The 24,138-nt window shown below is 44.3% G+C and overlaps 1 protein-coding gene across 2 annotated transcripts in view; it reads left to right on the plus strand.

Moving 5' to 3' along the window:
• JDP2 (Jun dimerization protein 2) overlaps positions 1-24,138 on the plus strand; it is a 63,254-nt gene that overhangs the window by 25,003 nt on the left and 14,113 nt on the right. For both annotated transcript variants that reach the window (XM_078662033.1, XM_078662032.1), the window contains one exon: positions 16,635-16,858. In XM_078662033.1, the coding sequence (XP_078518159.1) occupies positions 16,658-16,858 (201 nt within the window). In that variant the 5' untranslated portion in view covers positions 16,635-16,657. The remainder of the gene's footprint in view (positions 1-16,634; positions 16,859-24,138) is intronic.

Genomic DNA, 24,138 nt, shown 5'->3' on the forward strand with positions numbered 1-24,138 from the left:
CTGTCTCTGGATCCCGCTTCGTAGTCCTCCGCTCTTCTCCGGTTTCCCTCCACACGTCTTCTCCTCTCCGGGTGAACAAGCACACCTGGTGTTGGCGTTCCTCCGTATAAGACGTCTCGGCGTCGGCGTACGACGCCGCCCACTCCTCTTCGTTAAAGGGCCAGTGTCTGTCCTCGGTCTCTGGTGCGCTGTCTGTGACGTCGAGATTCTGTGAAGGGTAGAAGAGGGGAGTTGAAGGGGAAACAATGTCCTGTACAGGTAGTGTCACTTGTTACACACCTCCCCCCTTAGACACTCACGATCGGTGAGTGGGTGGCGTGATAGAAAGTCAGCCCCAACATTGTCGAAAACCATTATTTTAATATTGCTCTCCCCTGAGGCGGAAGCCGGGGGATTCTCTTTCTATCCTCTATTTTTAAAATTTGTACTTGCACTTATATCAGCTGTTATTGTCCGTGCATAGGGCCATAACTAGTTCGATGTATTTTTAAATACATTGTTGGGTGGTTAAACCTTGGCGCTCACTTCTAGAAATCATCGCGCGCTGCAAAGCGCGACTGCAGCTTTCTTCCCCAACAGCGCTGCCCTTTCGGTCGCGGTCACGTGACTTCTCCTACCTCACCCGCCATCTTGAGGAGGGAAGGGCTGCGCTCCAGTCTATCCAGCGCTCCCGCCCTCTGAGTCTACTTAAGGGGCGTTTCCTTCACCACTGGCGAAAACCATTATTTTAATATTGCTCTCCCCTGAGGCGGAAGCCGGGGGATTCTCTTTCTATCCTCTATTTTTAAAATTTGTACTTGCACTTATATCAGCTGTTATTGTCCGTGCATAGGGCCATAACTAGTTCGATGTATTTTTAAATACATTGTTGGGTGGTTAAACCTTGGCGCTCACTTCTAGAAATCATCGCGCGCTGCAAAGCGCGACTGCAGCTTTCTTCCCCAACAGCGCTGCCCTTTCGGTCGCGGTCACGTGACTTCTCCTACCTCACCCGCCATCTTGAGGAGGGAAGGGCTGCGCTCCAGTCTATCCAGCACTCCCTCCCTTTCCGTTCTTTCGATGCATAAAAGTAAAGGCACTTCCCGTCCGCGCAGCGGGCGGGCGCAGCGGGCGCGCCGGCGGCGCGCCGGAGGCAAGCCCGTCTGCGCCCGTCCGTGCCAGGACCGGGCCCAGGGCCATAACCCCTGTTCAAAACCTCTCAGGAGATGTTAAAACATATGCCAGCCATGACTTACATGCGCTCCGACCACTCAATATGGCCAAATGTTCAAAAATTCAACCCTCAGAGTTTCATAAGGACACGGCTATCATCTGCCCTCATTGTCATTACACTATCCCTCTAATACGTCCCCAAACAAACGGTGCTTTAATCAAACATGATGTAGGTGCCGTCACCTCCATAGCCCTTATAAATGCACGTTCACTTGGTAAGCATAGGCAGGAAATATCTGATCTGATAACTGACTATGCACTCGATATACTGTTTATCACCGAAACATGGACAGATGATACTTCACAGCCAGACCTGGTCATCGCTGTTCCACAGGGATTTAAAGCCTACTGTCAGGACAGGCCTAAACAAAGAGGGGGTGGGCTGGCCATAATTGCTAGAGATTCATATCCTGTTAGAACGACATCTATTCCATCCACATCCTGTGAGGCCATGCAATTCGCTATCAACATCTCCCCTCTGTTTAATTTCAAGGGTATACTAATATATCGTCCTCCGGGATCAAAAACTACCTTCCTGTCTAACATAAATACTATGATGGAATCTGTAGCCACAGAAAGTAGCTTCACGGTCCTAGGTGACCTGAACTTCCACTTAGATCTAGGTCGCCTAGCCGATTCTGCTGCCCTTATCGCTGATCTAGGTAATTTGGGGCTGAAACAACTTGTCACATCCTCCACCCATCAAGCAGGTCACATTTTAGACCCTATCTTTTCCAATCTAGAAGGATTGCAAATCACCAATATTTTGCCCATGCCTTGGACAGACCATTTTGCAATCTTTGCTAAGATAGCTACCAATAATCACTGCAATAACAAGCCCCAACCTATACCTAAACAATCTTTTAAAGATTGGAAAAATGTAAATTTAGAAGATTTGAAGGTCATACTAGAACAAACTCACCCTGCGTTCGCTTCAGACCCCAATTTAGCACTCGAGCAATTATACGACTGGATTGGCCAGGCTACATACCAATCAGCCCCTTCCAAGGAATACTCTAATAATAGAGCCAAACCCACCGCACCTTGGTATAATGATAAACTAAGGACACAAAAACAGATCAACCGTACCAAGGAAAGAACTTGGAGAAAAGACTATGATACCAGTAGTAAATCTGTCTATAAGGAATCCTTAGCACTATACAAAAACATGATAGCAGAAGCAAAAAAAGAATACTACAGTGATCAAATTGAGAAAGCCAAGAACTCCAGCAAACAACTATTTTTAATCACCAAAGCATTATCAGGCAATTCCCCAGACCTTACCCCCCCCCCATCACAATTTTTGTGTGACTCTCTTGCCTCTTTTTTCTACACTAAAGTAGATGACATCTACCAAGCATTTTCCTCCAAATCACCTCCGGGTTCAATCTCATCTACCACCCCCCCCTAGCTAATACTTTTCCTTGCTTCCAACCAGTTACCTCGGACCAAATAAAAAACACATTATCGACCATCAAATCAGGTTCCCCCCTGGACCCTTGCCCTTTATCTGTACTCAGACCAGTCATGGATGTCATCATACCGGCACTCACACAGGTTTGCAATTTAATACTGCTGTCAGGCAATTATCCGGATCCTCTCAAAAACACTTTACTAAAACCTTTGCTAAAAAAACCCTCACTGGATAAAAGTGAGTTAAAAAAACTATCGACCAATTGCCAGTCTACCCTTCATGGCAAAGATGATTGAAAAAATCATGAATACCCAGATTTCCGAGTTTATTGAAGAACATCAGCTTCTTGACAACACGCAGTTTGGGTTCCGAAAACATCACGGGACCGAGACAGCCTTGATTAAAGCCGCTGATGATATTAGGGTCATCAGGGACCAGGGTGGCACTGCCATATTGGTTCTGCTAGATTTATCAGCGGCTTTCGACACGGTCGACCACAACACCTTGGTCGACCGTGTCCAAGGTCTTGGCATCTGCCACATTGCCAAAAACCTAATAGCTTCCTTCCTTGCCAAAAGAACGCAGGCTGTCATTTTGGGACCCTATCAATCAGCTCAACTCTCTGCTCCCTGCGGAGTTCCGCAAGACTCATCCCTTAGTCCGACACTTTTTAACATCTATGTGTCGGACCTTGCTAAGACCATCAAAGCACATGGGATGAGCCTTACCTCGTACGCCGACGACACCCAACTAGTGTTGGCGATTAAAGGCGACGGAGAGCAAGTAGCTGAAAGATTTAAGAAAGGGCTCCTAGACATAGGAGATTGGATGGCGACAAACTGCTTAAAGCTGAATTCGGAAAAATCCGAGGTACTCATTTTTGGTCCACTCTCCCCAGCCTGGTCCACCGGTTGGTGGCCAGAGACCTTCGGTACTCCTCCTACGCCGACTTCGAAGGTCAGGAATCTTGGTGTCACCTTTGATGAAGGATTAAATTTCATGAACCATGCCAACAAAACAGTATCTACAGCGCACCTGAAGTTGAAAATGATCCGCAAAATACGCCCTTTTCTCCCTGACTCTGCCATCAAGACATTGGTTTCTGCCCTTGTCCTCTCATCCCTGGATTACTGTAATGGTTTATTCCTCAATGCTCAAATCAGAGTAATTGCAAAACTTCAAACAATACAAAACGCAGCAGCTCGCCTTCTCACCGGCAAAACAAAGTTTGAACCCATCTCCAAAAACATAAAAGATCTTCATTGGCTGACTGTACAGAAAAGAATTCATTTCAAAGCACTCTGCATAGTATTTAAATCAACCCATAATCAAGGACCACATTTTCTCAGAGACCAACTACAATCCTACAAACCCGCAAGAGCTCTGCGATCAGCCACTCTCAGCCAACTGGTTGTCCCTCGCACCAAAACAGTTACCTGGGGTGACCGACGCTTTTTGGTGGCAGCACCCAGACTTTGGAACACCTTGCCTCTCAATATCAGACAGAGTGTTACATTGCTTCAGTTCCGCAAACTCTTGAAAACCTGGCTGTTCTCTCAGTAATTTCTTCTTCCATTCCGTCTCATCTGATCCATTCAGTTTACCCCCTCACATCTCCTTACTGGTTTTTAGCGCCTTGACGCCCACGGGTATATGCAGCGCTTTATAAATATTAAAAATAAATAAATAAATAAATAAATAAGACACCCTTACGATGATGCACAGTGAATTTATAGGGTTGTAGGGACAAGAACCACCTCAAAACCCTAGTATTGTTCGACTTGTTGCGAGCCATCCACAATAGGGGGGCATGGTCAGTATACAATGAAAATTCGTGTCCCTCCAAATAGTATGCAAGTTTCTCCACTGCCCATTTAATGGCGAGACATTCTTTTTCAACCGTTGCATATTTCAGTTCACGGGGAAAAAGTTTTCTGCTAATATACAGTATTGGATGTTCAAGATTGTCTGCTCCGACTTGGGAAAGCACGGCGCCAATGCCATAGTCTGAGGCGTCCGTGTGTAACAAAAAAGGTTTTGAAAAATCCGGAGATGTAAGAACCGGTGCAGAAGTTATTATGGACTTCAGTCTATGAAAAGCATCCTGCATCTCAGTTGTGGGTCTAATGGGCATTGACGATTTCCCTTGTTGTTTCAGAGAGTCAGTGAGAGGAGCAGCCACGTGAGCAAACTGATGTATGAAACGTCGGTAATACCCAACTAAACCCAGGAAGGCCCTCATTTCTCTTCTGTTCGTGGGGAAGGATGTATCCGCAATGGCCCGTATTTTTTCTATTTGAGGTTCAATAAGACCATGGCCCAATACATATCCCAAATATTTCACTTTCTGAAAGGCCACTTTTGATTTTTTTGCATTGACTTTTAATCCAGCGTTTTCCAGGACTGAAAAAACAGTGAGTAAGTGGGATATATGAGATGACCAATCAGGGCTATAGATGACAATGTCGTCAAGATATGCAGAAGTAAAACTCATCAATCCTCTCAAGACAGTGTTCATTAGGCGCTGAAATGTGGCTGGGGCGCCATGCAAGCCAAAGGGAAGGACCGTAAATTCGAAGTGACCGTCTTCAGTTGAAAAAGCCGTTTTCTTCCTGTCCTCTTCTTTAAGGGGCACCTGCCAGTACCCCTTCGTGAGGTCGAGCGTGGTAATATATTTGGCATCACCGAGCTTTTCAATAAGCTCGTCAACCCGAGGAATTGGGTATGCATCGAACGTCGAGATGTCATTAAGGGCTCTAAAGTCCATGCAAAAACGTCGACTTCCGTCGGGTTTTAGTACCATTACAATGGGACTAGACCAGTCACTCTTGGATGGACGGATAACGCCCAAGTCCAACATGTCGTCAATTTCTTTTCTGATATCAGCCCTTCGTGCTTCCGGTACCCTATAAGGACGTATCTTAACTTTTTTTCCAGGAGGAGTGTCAATACAATGTTCCGCTAGCGTAGTTCTGCCAGGTGTGTTGGAAAATAGGGAGTCATGTCTCGTGAGGATATCCTGCAGGTCTTTTTGTTGTTGTGCAGAAAGTTCGTCATTAAGGATCAGTTGATCCCGAGTGGAGGAGCTTCTTTGAGGTGAAGAGAGCAAGTGTACTTCAGCTGGTGGAGGTCCCAACCATTTTTTTAGTAAATTGATATGATAGGTTTTCATGTTGGTCGGAGTCACTTGCAACTTATAACTTGTTCTCCCAATCGTACCAACCACTTTATAGGGTCCGACCCACTCTGCACGAAACTTCTGCGTCGAGGAAGGGAGGAGAACCAAAGCCCAGTCGTCGACGGCCAGTTGTCTCCATTTCTTTCCTTTATCGTAGGCGGTTTTCTGGCGCTTCTGACTCTCTTCCAATTGAGAGAAGGCTAACGCTCTCAATTTACCCAGTTTGGATTTTAGATTCCTGGCATAATCTAGCAAGGCAGCCGTTTCCTCCACAACCTCGTTTTCCCAAGCATCTTTAGTCATCTCTAAGAGTGAGCGCGGGAGACGGCCGTACAGCATTTCAAACGGCGATGTTCCCAAACTGCTATGTTTCTGACCCCGTATCGTGTATAAGGCTAGGGGCAGCATTTGGTCCCAGTCAGATCCGCTGACTTCCATCATTTTCCTAAGGGTAGTTTTCAGAGTACGATTGTATCTTTCCACCAGACCGTCCGTCTGAGGATGGTATACAGAGGTACGAATCTGGTGGATATTCAAGTTATGGCAAATTTCTTTCATTAACTTTGATACAAAAGGTGTGCCTTGATCAGTGAGGATTTCTTTGGGAAACCCTACTCGACTGAACAATTCAATCATTTTCTCACCAACTTGTTTAGTTGTAGTAGCTGTTAATGGGAAAGCTTCGGGAAACCGTGTAGCATAATCAACTATTACCAGAATATGCTGGAATCCTTTTCTGGTTTTGGGCAAGGGTCCAATGATGTCCATACCGACTCTCTCGAACGGTTTACCAATAATAGGTAAAGGCTGCAGGGGGACTGCCGGTGGTTTGGTCATGTTTTTCCGTTGACAAATGCCACACTCTTTGCAGTATACTGAGGAGTCTTTATAGATCCCAGGCCCAAAAATATTATTCAGGATATTTTGCGTCGTTTTTTCGTGACCTGTTTGCCCTGCCAGCAAATGACTGTGCCCAAAGAATAAGACTTGATCTCTAAAGGACACAGGTACTAGGAGTTGAAGAGGATCATCTGGTTTGCCTTGTCTATACAGTAGATCGTTTCGTATTATAAATTTGGGAAAAACATTGTTATCCACAGTCTGATTTTCGTGAGCTTGTTCCCAGGCATTGTATAGTGTCGCATCGTTCATTTGTGCAAACCGGAAACTTTTATCCATGATCCAGGGGTCTGGGGAAAGTAGCGCTGGAACTGTGTCATTTTGTTTGTCGGTTGAACCAAATCCTCGTGTGCCTCGTTCTGTCTCTTCCAACACCTGACGTTCCTCCAAAGAGGGGTATGAGACTTGTTCGCAAATTAGTTGAGCTACTTGATCACCTTTCTTTATTTGAAACTCTTTTTTCCCAAAATTAAAGAGTACAACTCCGACATTTCCACTGTAGTCTTCGTCAATGACTCCGGCTCCTACATCAATGAAATGTTTTGCTGCTAGACCGGAACGTGGTGCAATTCTTCCATAGCAGCCTGAAGGCACAGCAATTTGAATATCCGTTTCTATAAGCTCTTTTCCCTGTGGGGGAATAGTATAATCGTAAGCACTGTATAAGTCATAACCGGCTGCTCTACATGACCCTTTTGTAGGTGACGTTGCATTTTCAGAGAGTTTGACAAAGCGTAGGATATCACCATTTGTTTTGTGACAGTCGTTTTCTTTCAAAATAAGTTTTGGTTGTAAGACACCTTGAGATTGAATGTATGAGCCTTGTTCCAAAGTTTTTTTAAACATTTGCAAAAATCTTGGGTTGTCTGTTCCGATAATCAAGTCTTCGGGGAGGGTTCTTAAGACGCCTACCCTAATAACATGAGGTTTCCCTATGGCCGGTAGTATTGGTACGTCGGCTAAAGGGTAGGGCTTAACATCGCCATGTACACATTTGATATTAACTTTCTTTTGGGGAATATACTGGTCAAGGGGTACATGTTGTGACTGAATAACTGACTGCCGACATCCTGAATCCAGGAGAGCTTGTACAGATGCACCATTCACCTTAACACTTACTCTGTATGTGGCTCCCATTTCTGCTGAATATAGCACATCTCTGGGTAGATAGCCGACCTCCATTGGTTCTTCTTGACTTCTTTTCTTCGGGCATAACCGTGCGATATGACCCCAATTTCCGCAGTCAAAGCATTGTGGTTCTGATGGCCTTGTGGGTCCCGTACTCCATGGACGAGGACGGAAAGAGTCTACTGGTCTCGGTACCCGCTTTTCATTTTTCTGTACGGGTCTGGAAGACTTTTCACTGTCCCAGCTTAACTTCGTATTTGTCTTGTTAAACTTTTCATAGTCCCAGTTTGGGTGTTTGGGTTGCGCCCGTGAAAATGTCGAAGCCATTTCGACCGCGTCCTTGGTGGATAAGTTATGGTGTTGTCTCAGCCATTTTTGTGTTGCAAATGGAAGCGCTTCTAGAAATTGTTCCAAATATATTCGATCTAGTATTTCCTCTTTACTGCTGATTGACGGGGTGAGCCATTTATCGGCGGCCATTTTTAATATAACGAAAAGAGTTTTCGGATTCTCTCCAGGGTTTCCTCTTTCTTTTCGGAATCTCAATCTATATGCCTCTGCGTCCAGTCCAAGATGGTCTAATATTATTTTTTGAATGTCAGCATACGAAGTGTCTCCATTAGGGTTTGCGACCTGATATGCGGCCTGGGCTTCACCTCCTAACAGAGGCGCTAGGAAGAAGGGCCACTTAGTGATAGGCCAGCCGCATGCTCTAGCGGCTCTTTCAAAATTTAACAGGAACGCATCTGGGTCTTCCCCCGGTTGATATTTTTGGAGGGAAACTGTTGGAGCGCCATGGCTGACGGGTCTTTCTACGTTCCCTGTTCTTTGTACGGGGTCAGTCCATGGAGGTAACGATTCTGAGTGGGACTCAAAGGCTTTCTTCCATATTTCTCTATCAGCTTGAGCCGAAGTTAGTTGTTGTTCTACTACCCATTCAAGTCTTTCTTGCCCCTTCACTAACTGTTGCACGACGGATTCCATCTTTTCTACACAGATGGTGCTGGTGCCCGCATTCTCCACCACTGTGACGGGGTCAAGATGAATTGGCAAAAGGCGGGTCTTAGTTTTAACGGGTTTTATTAACTTGAGCAAATGGTCAGTACACTTCTTTCTTGAAGGCGTATTTCGTCGTGGCGACCTGCTTCTACTGGGTCTCCTGTGATGTCTTTCGGACGGGTCCAGTCGACGAAACGCCTCCGGGCTTCTCCGGGTTTTAACGTCTGGATCAGTCTTGGCTCTCGATTTAAAGAGACAGAAACAGACTTCCGTCAGTGGGGTGCTTTACATATATACAAGTGTAGGGGAGAGGGAGTGAAGACACATTAACCAGTGTAATCTTCTCAACAGCGTACTATAAGCGGTGCAAGGAAGTGCTCAGGGAAAAAGGTACACCAGATCAAGATCCCGGGTCACGGTAAACTACTAGACTCGTTCTTACGTCCCACCCAGTTCAGGATAGTATTGCGTACCTGGGATAGCCACACACCTCCCCTGGGTGTGTGGCAGGGCGAATCGTGGAACCGTTGGCCTCCTGGCTTCTCGTCCGGTCTCTTGCTTCTAGACTCCTCAGGCTCGGAGTCTGTCTCTGGATCCCGCTTCGTAGTTCTCCGCTCTTCTCCGGTTTCCCTCCACACGTCTTCTCCTCTCCGGGTGAATAAGCACACCTGGTGTTGGCGTTCCTCCGTATAAGACGTCTCAGCGTCGGCGTACGACGCCGCCCACTCCTCTTCGTTAAAGGGCCAGTGTCTCTCCTCGGTCTCTGGTGCGCTGTCTGTGACGTCGAGATTCTGTGAAGGGTAGAAGAGGGGAGTTGAAGGGGAAACAATGTCCTGTACAGGTAGTGTCACTTTGTTACAAAAACATAGCTACAAATGCAAGAGGTTCAACCATAATGACAGGGAACAATGAAAAATAAAAGTAGTGCCTCAGTCACAGCCGGATCAGCGGAAAGACTGCACTCAAGCTGAAGCGATCAGTACTTGGTCCATGTTCCAGCTAGAAGAAGAGTAAGTGAAGCCAGCAGGCATTAGCCAATTGAATGGCAGCAAATAAGAATGACAATGAAGCCACCTAATGTTGAGTAACGGGCGGGCTGCAAGCCCCTTGTACGCAGTATCTCTCGCAAGCTGATGAGCATGCGCTGTCTCAGGCTAGACCTAAAAAATTCCCTAATAATAAAGTGACCTTCTATCTGTTCTCACAGCAGTGGCAAGTTTAATTTGTTATTTTTTCTGAAGAGTTGAGCATGGGTGATCAAACGTCATTGATCTTTTACTTTCTCTGATTCTTCCTGTCTTTCTGAAAAAGAGCGTGAGCAAAAGCAATAATCTGTGTTTTATTACCCTTTAAAGTTGGGACGCATGCTTTCACTTTTAGGCAGCAGGGATGTGGCAATGTGTAGTAGGTTAAATTTACAGACATCGGCCTCCCAATTTGAAGAAGTTCAGAAATATTAATAGCAACTTTTATTTTATTTTAAATAAAGCAACCAAATATGGGGCATCCAGGCACTTTAGTAAAATTGCTAATATTATTAAATCCAAATATCTTCCTTTTGTGGGATTTGGAGTGATGAAAGGATGAGTCAGCCCTGCTTAAATCTGTACCTTTGAGAATGGGATGTATTGAGCTCTGCAGCTGGTTCTCCATCCCCAGAGTGGACCTACTAGGGCTGAAACATGATCCCTAGGATGCACATCTCAACAAATGGCAGATTAATTTAACCCCCATTCAATAGGCCCCAGAGCATATGAGGTTCATGTACGCATGGTTCGCTGCAACAGGCACATTAACCATGAAGCAGATTGGACACTATGACAAGCAGGTATCCGCCAGAGCCGCGTTACAGTGATTTAATTCTGTGACTTGTACTTTACTCACAACTCTTTGCAATAGGCATATTTCCCTCCACAGCTATTTTACGAGGAATATAACCTGCAGTGTTTGATTTGTAAAAAAACAATAAGTGCCAGGGTTCTGTCAGGATGCCACTGCAGCTTGCATCACACAATGTCCCTGCCAACGCTACCAATGACAGTAACAACACAACCACTAACCATCACACTCCTACAAGTGTGACAATTCGGACTATTTCCTGCCCCCAAAGCTGTGAGAATGGCCTGGGCAGAAGGTAATAGTCATTTGAAAGTTTATTGAATTAATAATTAACTTTTGTTGTGGGCATCTCTAAATTAGTCAGACAGTGCCATCTTGTGGCAGACTATCACAAGCGCTGGTGCTGACAATTATGTGCCGGTGCTAAGCACCGGAAACCACCAGTTCAAAATAAGCACTGCTAACCTGTGACTTTTAGGTGCTCACAGATGCCTACAGTGAGCACATTCAACCCTATGTATTATTGAACTGCGACTAGAACACTTGACCTGTAGTTTACACACCGATCTTTGCAGAATTGACCTCCCTGTTGTATATTCTGTGTTTATTATAGTTTGTTTTCATACAGTGCATCAAAACATCGAGTTTTGCAAGAGCTTTATTTGGCAATCACATGTAAACTGAATAACCTTGCGATCATAAAGCAGGTGCTGGTGTTGCCCAACTCAATACCAACTCCAACTGACCTATTGAAAAGCATGTCTGGTATTGTATTCAATAGAGTTGAAAACAGTAGAATGCAAAATGTAGAGGTAAAAAAGTTGTGGTTAACATGTATGTCAATGGAAAATACGAAAAGGTGGAGATAAAGTATTTTTTTTACATTGCATTTTGCGAAGTGCACATAGATATATGCCTTAACCCTTGATTTATTATCTGTTACTCCCTCCTTAACCCATACCTATTTGCCCCCTCACCTAATATTGTCCCTGCCCTTGTACCAGCCATCTCTTGCACTACCATATTGCACTGTCTTTTACATGTTCCATTACTGTAACAACCTCCCCAAATGCTTTAACCTGACCTTAACCCCACCTATTACTCAAGCCCTACGCCTTACCACCATCCTAACACTAACTCCTGCCCCAACCCTAACCGTAACACATTTGCTTGCCGGACCTCAAACCAATGCCTAAAGTTAACCTATTCCAAATTCAGTTTTTTACCCCACCCCTAACTCTTTTGAATTTTTCGTAATATAATGTTTTACTGATCTAGTTTTTGTCTCTATTTAATTTTGTTATTTTAACTCCCCCCCTCTCCAATTTTTAAACAAAAAATCGAGGTGCAGCTGTGCCGTGCACTTCGATCCTGGCCTGCTACACTCTTGGTAGACTTGGTCTAAGCTCATCTGCTATGCACTCAGGTCTTGTCCTACACTAGTCCAGCTGTTTCAGAACAGAGATTCTGGCAAATCTGTCTCTGCCATTCCCATACACTGCTCTGCCGAAATAACTTTATTTCGGTTCCACAAAGGAATCATAAAAGTATACATCAAAAAATAAAAACCACAATACATTTTACATACTTCTGGCTTTCAATACATTAGAATCTCTGGATAAGAAACTGAATCAAATTTATCATCAAACCAACATAAATACATTTTATGGGATTTTCAACCCACAAGATATTTCAGTATCGATTTCTAATAACAAGAGCTGATCTAATGAAATTAAGTACGGCATTACAGATGTTAGGGTTTGACAAAGATAGTAAATATTCATAACTCTCTTTATAATAACGTGATCCGAAGGATAATAGTAATGGTCTAATAAAGATGTTTCTTGGGACCTTATATAGAGCACAAAAAAGAATAAGGTGCAGAGTATTTTGCGAAACTTTATCATTACAGGGGCAAAATGGTAGTTTCTCGCACCACCCCCCTTGCTTTGGAAATGCAAAAAGGAAGTGTAAAGTGCTAATGCGAAACCTTGTCAAATAAAAACGCCATTGCGTATTGGTGATATATGAAAGATAAAAAGGTCGCAGCAATTTGCCCCTGACACACAATGTATGTTTACTGTTCCTTAAGGTACCCAAATTAGAACCATAAGCACTTTTAATAATTAACTTTGCATCCTTACTAATCATGTCAGGGTTTTCAAACGTATTACCTAACCCAATCTTATAAAGGGTATCCCTAACATATCGAATCCATGGGATCTCTTTATAATGGTCAAGTTTAAGGCAGTCTTTTAGAATATTTTTTGTTAATTTCAATTCCTCAGATTGCCAAACTTTAGACCAAAGTAGTAATGGAGCTGCATGTATGATATCACTCACAAACTCCATACCAACCTGCCCATGGCAAAAACTGTTCGACGTACCCAATGGAACAGATAGGAGACGTTTTATAAATTTGTTCTCCATAATCTGCAACTTTTCACAATTTTGCGACCCCCAGACTCCAGCACCAAAAGTAATAACAGAAACACACTTAGCTTTATACAAGGATATTATTTCTGCTATTCGCCGTTGTCCTAATTTACTAGCAAAACGAAAAAGAGCTTCAATTGAGCCGATCCACTTAATCAAGATGAGAAGCACGTAAAAGAGTTCTTTAATGAATCTTCTAAAACCATACAATTTCACTCTACCTCTAGACTGTTGGGTCTATCATTGTGGGCCCCCACCCTCGCATAAACCCCAATCTTCACGTTGCTACTATCACCGAGTCATGAATTAAGTTTATGGACTCTAGGACACAAACAGCCCTACATACCATTAGAACCACCTTCTCCGATTTGTCCCGCTTGTCTCATATATGTGGGAAGTATCGGCCTCCACCTAAACAAAAATCAAACAGCTACTACTGTTGTGTAGTTCCTACTGATCTATAGGATCTGTGCATTGTTTAGACAGCATAAACGAAGGGCTTGGTGTCAAGACTGTTTCCGGACACCCAGCAGAATATGTTGGCCTATAGACCAGCTAGCTCACAGTGCCACTGTAAGCCCCCTTAACGTACCATGGAGCGAACAGTTTCTGGCGACCACTGAACATGACAACCCTGATCACTCAGGACTCGTGGAAACAGTACAGAATCTTTCGCTTAGTCTCTTGTGCTCACTTGCCCTCAGAGAAATGTACAGAGAATACACAGTGGGATGTTTTCAATAATATTCATTGAACCTACGTTATTCTTGCATAAAATACGTGTGCTGCAATGATTAGGAGACAGAAGCAAATTAAGGAGATGACCAACACCAAAAGAGTGATACATTTCTACCATGGTGTTGAAGCGGTGAATATATGCAGGTATATATGCAAAATGGTAATTTAGGGTACTCCTACAATGCGGACCCTACTCTGAGTGTACCTAGAGTTTGTATGGGCGTAGAGCCATGAATCCCCCCTAGGGACGATCCAACCCCATTACCTGAAGTGAGAGAGTGAAGGATCCCGTCTCGGTCTTGGTCTCGAGTTGGACACCCCTCACAGAATCTCAGACTGGTGTGTGGTGATTTCTCAGCATGCAGGGACCTTAGTTTTCAGCAGAAGTCCCTCCTGTACCAATCTATCGGGATGCCTATTATTTATAATTCAAAGCAGCCATTGCGATGTGCGCTCTGGACTAGTGATGTTATGGATATGTAGATGGCGGTGTCACCCCATGGATGAAGATAGGACGCCTTTTGAACCTAGTGCGTGGAGAGGCCTAGTACTTGATGTTCAAGGCATCGTGATATTGTGCAAAGCTGGATGGGTAAACAAAGTAGTTTCAGAGAAACTAATCCAACATTGTCGTGCATGCAAATGTGTACAAAAGGTCACAGCTGACATATTATTTTCTAGGATAATGTAAGGAATAAGCTTTCAAGCTACATGGCCCTAATTTGGCAATATAACACTATGCCTATCATAGTTTCTGGACGTCTGCACCATATGAATTGCTCAACCTGGTCCTCTATTGCCCCTAGCCCTATCGAGTCATGCTTTGATGGCCTCAGTGTCATTCTCAACCAACTTTGTCCCTATACAAGTACAAATAACAATAACGATGCTGCATCTAATCATGCATTTAAAAACCATACTCAAAACCTCATTTTCTTTCAAATCCCCATTGATCACTCACTCAACATTTCTCTCCCTCTCCCTCAAACTGCAAACCATAGGGTTGCATCTTCTTCATCCAACTCAACCATTCTAAACCTACTTTTGAGCCTTCGTTCTTCTTTTCACTCTTTCAGACATGTGTCCATTAATAACCCCTCTATCCCCATCACCCACCACTTCCCATTTTAAGCAAAAAAGTAATCCAAACTCCATCCATGTATAGCACATCCTGGATCTAAAATGACCTTGCTGTTCCCACAAGCTAGTATTCCTTCATATCAGTGGCCTGGTCATAATGACCTTCCCTGTCCACAAGCTGGTATCCCTGCATAGTTTTGTTCATACTCCTAGAGTTGTGGGTTAGGCAAAGTCATGCTATACCTGGACAAAGTCTTCCAGTAGAGGTTATATCAGGTTATTATGTTTGGCTATTTGTTAGCTACAGAGACCAAACTCTTCGCTCTGGGCATCAGGGCAATTTATGATTTTGCCTCACAGCCCTCCAGTATCTTGAATGTCCCTTTCGGTGGTAAATTATGTATCCAGCAGTACATTTAATCAGCACAGTGCAGTAATGTACAAAAGAATAGATGACCAAGGTATAAGGTAAAAAGAAAATTCTACATGACATTAGTGATTTATATTTATTTTTTCAAGTTATTTGTGAAGTTATAATAATGTGAAGAAACTTTTTGTGACTAGAGCCACAATGAGAAAACGCTTACCGAAGTTCAGTGAGTGACGCCAATGGCTTTTGCCAATGCCTGTGACTATATTAAAAGTCTAGAAATCAATGAAAACATTGCTTTCTATACTTTCCAGATGACCATCACACTGTGTCACAGGGTTCTTTACATGCATTGGTGCAGTGTGATGATGCATGTTGCATCACCCAACGTGGCGGCCACCTTGGAAGAATAGAAAGCAATGTTTTCATTGTTTTCTAGCCTTTTAACATAACAAGTCACAGTTGTGGAGCATCAGGAGGGTGCAAGAGGACATCCAAGGGATCACTAAGCCCACTACCTGGCACAACAATGAAGGGCAAAGATAAGGCAGGATTGAAGGGCAGGGGGGGAATGGGAATACTAAATGTAGAATTCAAGTGCGCTCTCGAAAAAAGATACCACGTCGATAGAGGGATAAAGAAAACATAACAGGGTTTTATGATGTCAATAATGGACGTCTACTCCACAGAAACCAGTCACAAAATTGGTGAAAAAGTAGTGCTCCAAGGGAGAGACAAACACAGTAGAGACATAGAAGCAACAATTCGCAAGCACAAGATTGTAATTTAATAAGACAGCCATCCAATAGGAAAGAAGAAAGTGGCTAGCAAAGTATGGAATACAATAATGCTAGAAACAGACAACGAAAACTGTCTGTGATACTACAAAAAATGAAATACTTACAAACTACAAAATCATACTTTAGACAGTATGTTCAGCCCCCCTCTCCCTCTTCCCCCAATTGGGTTTGGTCAACATAGGCAAGTTTAAACATGGTCTGTGCCTACAAGTTGTTTCCTGTTCCTCCTTATAAAAGAAACAAAAAAAACAGCCAGTGCATTTCTATGGCAGATGAAAATACCCTCATTTGCTTTTCTTTTGGGTCAAGGGCCATATTAAGACACTTCTGTTATTATCAGCAGGATCAGATATCATGTGATATCAGTTCCGGTAATGTCTTGATGGAGGTATAAAGGGCTGCATGAGGTCCCACCTCGCACTCTAAGCATTTTGATAAAATGTAGTTACTGCTGGCTCTGGAAAGGCCCTGCCAAGCTAAGGTCACTTTGACTTTTCAGTCTTACCTGCTAACATTGTACTTTTTTCCTTTGCTTTCTAGAGTCGTAGACCTGGACTCATGATATGATGCCTGGGCAGATTCCAGATCCTTCGTTGACGGCTGGCACCCTGCCAGGGCTGGGTTTCCTCAGCAGGATCCCCGGCACCACCATGTCCGTCAAGGACCTCAAATACCCCGGCATCTGTGGCATCGGCCGCATGATCTCCCCGCTACACTTCCTGGAGATGAAACTAGGCAAGAGGCCGCAGCCAATCAAGAGCGAGGTAAGTCATGGCAGGAGTGCCTTCCTGAGGCTACTCCTAGTGTGATTGCTTCACACCACCCCCACTATTGGTGCATCGTTCCTGTAGAACATTGCTCTAGAAAGCAAGACTGATGGGTGAAAGGATGGATTTTAACCTTTATAAAGCATGCGTTACAGAATCGCCTATCTCTAGGTGACACCGGTGAGTGGTGTTTGAAACGTTTTTCATAATTTGGTATAGTGCATCTTTCGCGTTCACCTTTTGCGTTCTCATTTCAATCCCACCGAATCTGAATTCGGGAACATTTGTGATGCGCCCCAACATCACAAAGTGTGTCCTTTCTGAACAGGCAGTTACACTCTTCAAAAATAATTTTCCACATCCTCATGCTTACCCATCTCTCAAAACATTAACCTATTTTTAAAATAGTATGTACCACCATTTACTATTACAAGGGTATATATAAGATATTTTTGCAAGGTTTCTATATCCTTTATTAGCAATGTTGTGATACCCCTCCAGTGCCAACATCTCATGTCCTTTTGCTTCCCACAACTGAAATAACCTGACATCATCAAGCAAGAAACATTCTAGATTTCTTATTGTTGGTGAGTGTTAGAGATAGAGGATAGGACAAATGGAACTGTGTTTATTTTCTACACAGGAAGCCCCACTAAAGCTTTTGGTTTCTTTTTAATATGTTCTCTTGGTCACTTTGGTCTTTGGCTTCTTAGTATTTATGGTCATTGGACTTTTTATCTCTTTGTTTTTTCTGTTTTTGGTATTTTTTCTGTTTGAGCTCTTGAACGTGAGGGTTTACATATTTGTTTTGTTCTCTGAGCTCTTTGTCTCATTGATTTTATGCTCCTGTTGTCCTCAGTGCCAATCTCTGTTATTTTGATGCTTCTGGCAATTATGTTAACAACAAAACATTTAATACCTCACTTCTGCTGTTTCTAAGGGTTGTAAATAACAGAAGTTATCATTAACAAAATCAAAGGAACCTCCCATTGATGTCAGGCCTTGGCAGGATTTCAACTTGTATATATGTGTGATAAAAACTGCAGCTAACTTTGAGTGCATACTGTAAAGATTAAAACCATATAACCCACTGTGTCGTCACTGCAATCTTTACTGTGTATTAAATGCCAAGAACACCTCCCCCCCACCATTGTTACACGTCTTGTTAATAAAACATGCAGGGCTCTTTTAACGCAAGAAGTGTGCAATATTCTGGAGCGCTATTTATTTTAAAGTGCAGGATATCCCAATTCGAAAATAGAATTCATCATCAATTCCAGTATTACAAAGGTCAATACAGTTCATTTGATCTCTTTATTAGAACATATCTGTGTTATCACGTCGTCATTCTATGGATTCCTTGCATAAACACTTCTGCTGTTTGTCTTGTGAGTTCCTGTGCGGTGAGACAGTTCACACTTCACACTTCCCTCTGTTGCAAGCCGGCTGATTTCCATGCAGGCAAAGACCGGTCTACTTGCTTTTTTCCACACGGGGCTTCTATGTTTTTTGGTACACCGTATTTCATTTGCTACCAATATTTCTATGCTACGAAGGGCCAGCCAAGTAGCTATTATGCTTGTGTTTTGTTTTACACCTCACCTGCCATAAGCAACCCTCATTGTTTCCTCGTTAGAATCAATCTCCTTTCTTCCTCATGGGGCCAGAATTTCAAAGTTTTATGCCATGTGAGTGGTAGAATTATGCTTAATCTATGTTAAATGCCAGCCACATGTAGGTTATGATATGTCTAAGTGGTTTTCTGTATAGGCTTTCTAACTTGTGTTAAGGTGTGAAGCTGTACGTACAGGGTCAGGCAACACTCCGCACATGCAGGTGTATGATAGAACAGGTTTTGGGTAATAAAAATCCACATTTGTAAAGCGCACAATCACCCGTAAGGGTCTCTAGGCGCTGGGGGCCGTTGGGAAGATTAAGCAAGTTATTTCCCAGAGTCACATGGTGCTGGGCTAATCTGCCGCCGGCGCTGGGGATCGAACTGTGATCCCCAGATTCCAACGTCAGTGGCGCTGGGGATCGAACTATGATCTCCAGATTCCAACGTCAGTGGCCCTGGCCACGGCGCCACACCTCTCCCCTGTATGCAACAGGTGACAGGCTATGTATACAATAATAGGGCTGTCTTTGCAGATATAGGCAGATTGTTCAAGTGTCGGGCTGTACATGGAGGTGTATGTTTGTACCTACTGGCGCTGGGCGGCAGGTGTCTGGCTACACAGATGTCAAGCAGGACATGCACTTTCATGGTATCGTATGCCGTCATACAATAGCACATGTAGTTGTCAGGCTGCACATGCAGGGTTGTGTGCTGCATATATTTATACAAGTGTCTGTGCAGTTTTCATGCTGTGTTTGCGTCTGTGGGCGTTTGGCAACAGATGTAGTTGTCCGGAAACATTTGATTATCCAGAAGGGCAGGCTGCTGTCAGGCTGTACATGCAGAGCTTGCGCTGCACATGCAGGTACGACTGTCTATTCAGGAATCTGACCACACAAGCAGATGTTCTGTAATATATGCATTTGCATGGCACCACATGCAGTTATTCGACAGCACACGGATTTGTCGGCTGGACACGCAGGGATTTGTGCTACATGTGTAGCTACGATACAAAAGGGGATGATGGACGGAGCGTTTGAACAAATCAAACACTCACCCCCAGTCAACTGATCTGGGTTTAATCCATCACCATTCTTTAGTTCACTCAGCCACCCCAGTTCAGACATGGCTACATGCAAATCAGTCTGACCCTGTGCCTCATGGTAACAGTCCAGCCCGAACTGCCAAGCCATGTCTTCCCTGGACCGGAAACAAGCATCCTGGGACCGGTTTCGGATTCATAATCCTCATCAGCCAGGCTATCTTGAATCCAGTGGCCAAGTGAACAAGGGACTCACGTCTGAGCATACCCTGCCACACTTAGGGCGAACATGTGTAGCTACAGCTGTCTGTGCAGCTGCCGAGCTGTATTTGCGACACAGGTGTTTGGCAGTAGATGCAGATGTATGGCAAAACTTGCTGTTGTTCAGAAAGACATGTAGCTGTCAGGCTGCTTGTGCAGAAATAGGGCTGCATGTGCAGGTACAACTGTCTTTGCGAGTGTCTGGCTGCATTTGCAGGTCTCGGATGCATGATGCAGTCGTGAGGCACCCTATGCGATTTTTCAGAAGGACATGCATCTGTCAAGCTGCACATGCAGAGGTCGGGCTGCTTATGCAGGCACTGGGCTCTCTGTGGACGCGACTAGTGTTTAGGTCGAGCCTGGGCAGTGCATGCGCTGCTCTATGAGGCATTCTGTATTCAGGTAGAGTGTGAAGCTCCGCCCACTCTCTGCCCATATTTTTCATTGGCTTGTGTGATTGTTCACTGTAAACTCTGGCTGTTTATTGGTCAATAGGCTTAGAAGTCCCTCCTTAGTACCGCCTTGTCTAATTTTGTAACCTCCTAGGGCGACACCCCTGTTACGTGTGTTGTTACTCGGTAGACTTTAATTACAGCCTCCGAGCACTATTTACTCAAATAGCTTTGTCCTGACTCCTGTTGCAGACAGGACACACTTTCTCCTAACGCTTAAAAACATGTATAGCACAGGAGCGCAACGCATCTGCAATGGAATAGGTCTCGCATTTGCGAGAGTTTAAGCTATTGACATTGTAAATGACAATGCCTTTTATTTATCTGTTTTAAAAACAACATATAAATAAAAGGCATTGTCATTTTACTATGCCAATAGCTCCAACTCTCGTAAATTCGAGACCTATTCCATTGCAAATGCTTGTTTTTGTAGATGCCAGCTTGACAGGAAATGTGAGTTCACCTATTTTAGCAAGTCTTAGATTTTATTTTTAACAAATATTTTTATTACAGCTTTCAACAAACTACAACAACAGACATTTTGACTGCACAAGAATTAGATGATAACAGCAGGAGTGTCCACATGACTGATCTAGCGTCGAAATGAGGTCAGAAAGGCAGGTGGGGAACAGGAATGGGGTTGAAGACAAGGGCATTGCTAGAGGTAGGATAGTGACAATGCCAGGGCGTGCGGTTCCAGTAGAGCCGGATCACGCAGACAGAGGTGGGGTTAGGGGTACTGAGATGACCCACAGGAGAAGGGGAGTTTATTGCGCTGGGGCTCGATTAGGGAAGAGGGAGGGAAAGTACTGGAGGGGTATGTCACATGGTTCAAGGAGGTCTCCGGTAAGAGTGAGGAAGTCTTCGAGGACGGTATCCCACGCTAGGGAGATGGGCCGCATACGGATGCGCCAAACCTCCTTGAAGTGTAGTGCCTCGTTTCCAGCCCTCCTCTACTACTGCACACCCTGTGCCATGACACCAATCCGTAAGGCTGGGTGGGTCGCCAATTATGGGTAATAGCGCGTTTAGCAAGAAGTATTGCTAGACTTGCAAAGCGTGCCCTAGCCACCAAGTGCCTCACATGTTTAAATATGCTGAGGGCACAGGCCTCCCAAGTGGCTATGTCCGGGAGCTCTTTCACCTTACAGATTGTGTTGTGAATTGCCTGCCGGTAAAGGGAGAGGGTGGGACAGGACCATAGCATGTGTCGGAGGTCAGCTGAGAACTCGTGGCTGTGCAGGCAGCCTGGCCGAGCCATGGGAAAGAAACGGTTTAGCTGATTTGGCATGAAGTACGCTTTATGGAGCATGGTGAATTGTATACTTTGAAACCAGGCATTGCGGGAGACATTGTGTGGAAATTCGAGGGCTGTATCCCATTCAGAGTTGTGGAGCGCCCCAACCTATATATAGATACCATTTGTCTCTGAGGGAGGTAAGTGGAGCTCCCATGTGATCTTTCATTGCCCTGTAGAGCCATGTAATAAGGCGACAGCCCGTCCCCATAGTGAGCAGAGTCTGAATAACTGAGTGCGAGAGTGGTTCAGTGTCCACTATAGACCATTGAGTACAAAGGTAGTGCCGTATCTGGTGATACTGTAGAAAATGACCCCTGGGAAGAGCGAAGTCGTCGATTAGGTCGATGGTAAAAAGCTGGCTATCTAGAAAAAGTCACCTATTGTGATGAGAGTGCAATCATGCTAGGGCATAAGGTCTCTGGATGAGCGAGAGCCAGAAAAATGAGGGAGACCGTGTAGGGGGAAGGCTAGAGCATATGAGGCCACGTGGTGTGTAAGGGCCAGCTTCCGTCAAATGCATTTGTGTGCTACACTCGGCAAGCATGATGGGCTCCGGCACCAGTAGGCCACCCTACATAGCAAAAAGTTTCTGGATGTCGGTGAGGGAGCCCGTGTCCGTATGCCAGCCACTGTTAGATCCACTGAAGCTGGGCTGCTAGACAGTATGCCTCAAACGAAGGTGCGCCCTCACTCTCCCCCACCCCCTCTCCACAGGCAGCTGTAATTTAGGTAAAGCTATACAGTGGTGCTTGTTACTCCAGAAAAGCTCTCATAGTATGGCATCTAGATCGTGAAAAAAACTGCAGGTGAACAACTGGATGGTTGGCGAAATGATAAAGAAGGCGGGGGAGCATGATCTTCTTAGATAGGGCTATCTTGCTTGTTGGGGCTAGCAGGAGTGATTTCCAGAACTGGACCTGGGATTTTAGGACTGTGTAGGTCCTTCGGAGTTTGCCTTTTAAGAGAGTGATATAAATGGTCCCCTAGGTATCGAACAGCTTCTCCTTTCCACTTAAGGCCGACGCCCACCCAAGCAAACCTCGACAGGTTTAGCCAGCCTTAGATGAAGTCTTATCACATATTAATATAATCATATGGATGTGGATGTTGAAGATCATTGTAAAAGTTAAGTTTCAAAGTTTTGGAAGCAGTCAGGACAAATTAAAATGTTCCGGTGAGTTGGGGAGGCATCTAGGCCAGCTAGACCTACCAGGTAAACACGGGATAAAGATTTCTATGTCTCGACTTAACCTCCTTTAGTATTTAGACAACTGGAAGACAGGGACAAAAATCTGGTTGCTGCTGACTGCTAACTAACTTGCTTCGGCTAAAATGTAAGGGCTTTTATACTTAGGGAGATTCTCGTTTCTGCATAGATCTTTACCAGACTGACATTTTGCAGATGTTTTATGGAGGCTGTTGTTTCAAAGGACTTAGCATTTTTTTTTACAAAAGACGTTCTTGCAGTCATTACCATGGTAAGCCTTTCAACCGTGGGACACTTCTTCTGGGATCCCAGGTGTCACACATCTACAGAAAAGGGACTAAAGTCTTCTTTCATAAGGAGCTAACAGAGCACCTGAAAGCCAAACTAGGGATTGCCAGTCATAGTTATACGACAATTGCTAACAAACTGGCCCTCTTCCATGACATCTTCTCCAGCATAGCGGAGATCCGCCTTCAGTTGACCAGTCTTTTTTTCTGTAAAAATGGAAACGGGGATCAGCAGGGTATCATTTCAAGTGTACCAAGTGCTGCTGGTCTGATGTCATCTAAGCCTCGGATATTATCAGCGAGGACACCGGTTGCAACCCTTTATTAGGGTTCACATGCGGGTCTTCCTAGCAATGCGATTATTTCTGAAGCTGACTTGAGTCTCCTACAGGAAGTCTCCAGGGACACAATTTGATCAAGTGGTCTAGATTAAATCTCTGATTTAAGTGGGGAATTAGTAGGAAGAAGCAGGGCGTGCTGTGCCATCCAAATGGTCCAGTTGGGCAAGCCCCCACTTCCAGGATCAGAACATTAAACAAACAGGGTGCAGAAACCCACGGATAAAAAGTAACTACAGAATCTGACACCCTTCCTGTTTCTGAATTATCCACACTAGAGAAACGTAGAAAGTGCACCACTGGCTTTACGTGAGGAGCAAATTCAATAGTCTTTGAAGTATACAAATATCTTGATAAACGAGTGAAAACCAAATAGCTTGACGTAAAGTACTACTAAATTACAGCAATCGAGCATATGCCTCAGTTGAGCACCTGCAGTGATTTGATGATCATGTCTTGCAACCCAGTGCCAGCTGCGTCAGTTGTCCCTGTACGATTAAAGCCTGTAGTCATCTTTCCCTCTCTAAACCTTGCAGCTTCAGGATCAGCAGTGCAGCACTGAGAAGGGCAGTGAGAGAACAATCGGGTAGTCTGCCCGAAACTACAAGACATACCTATTGCTAGCTAGTTTTGGAAGCCATGACATTTTTTATTGACCAGTACCTTAAAGTACCTCACTAAAAATGTTTTTCTGATATCCAGGTTGTCCATCCTTGGACAATTATCAGGTTCTGCTCCTTGCAGAGACTTGCTCATTTAAGTATTGGTAGCT

Source organism: Lissotriton helveticus, chromosome 9 (assembly GCF_964261635.1).
Source record: "Lissotriton helveticus chromosome 9, aLisHel1.1, whole genome shotgun sequence".
Taxonomy (NCBI): Eukaryota; Metazoa; Chordata; class Amphibia; order Caudata; family Salamandridae; genus Lissotriton; species Lissotriton helveticus.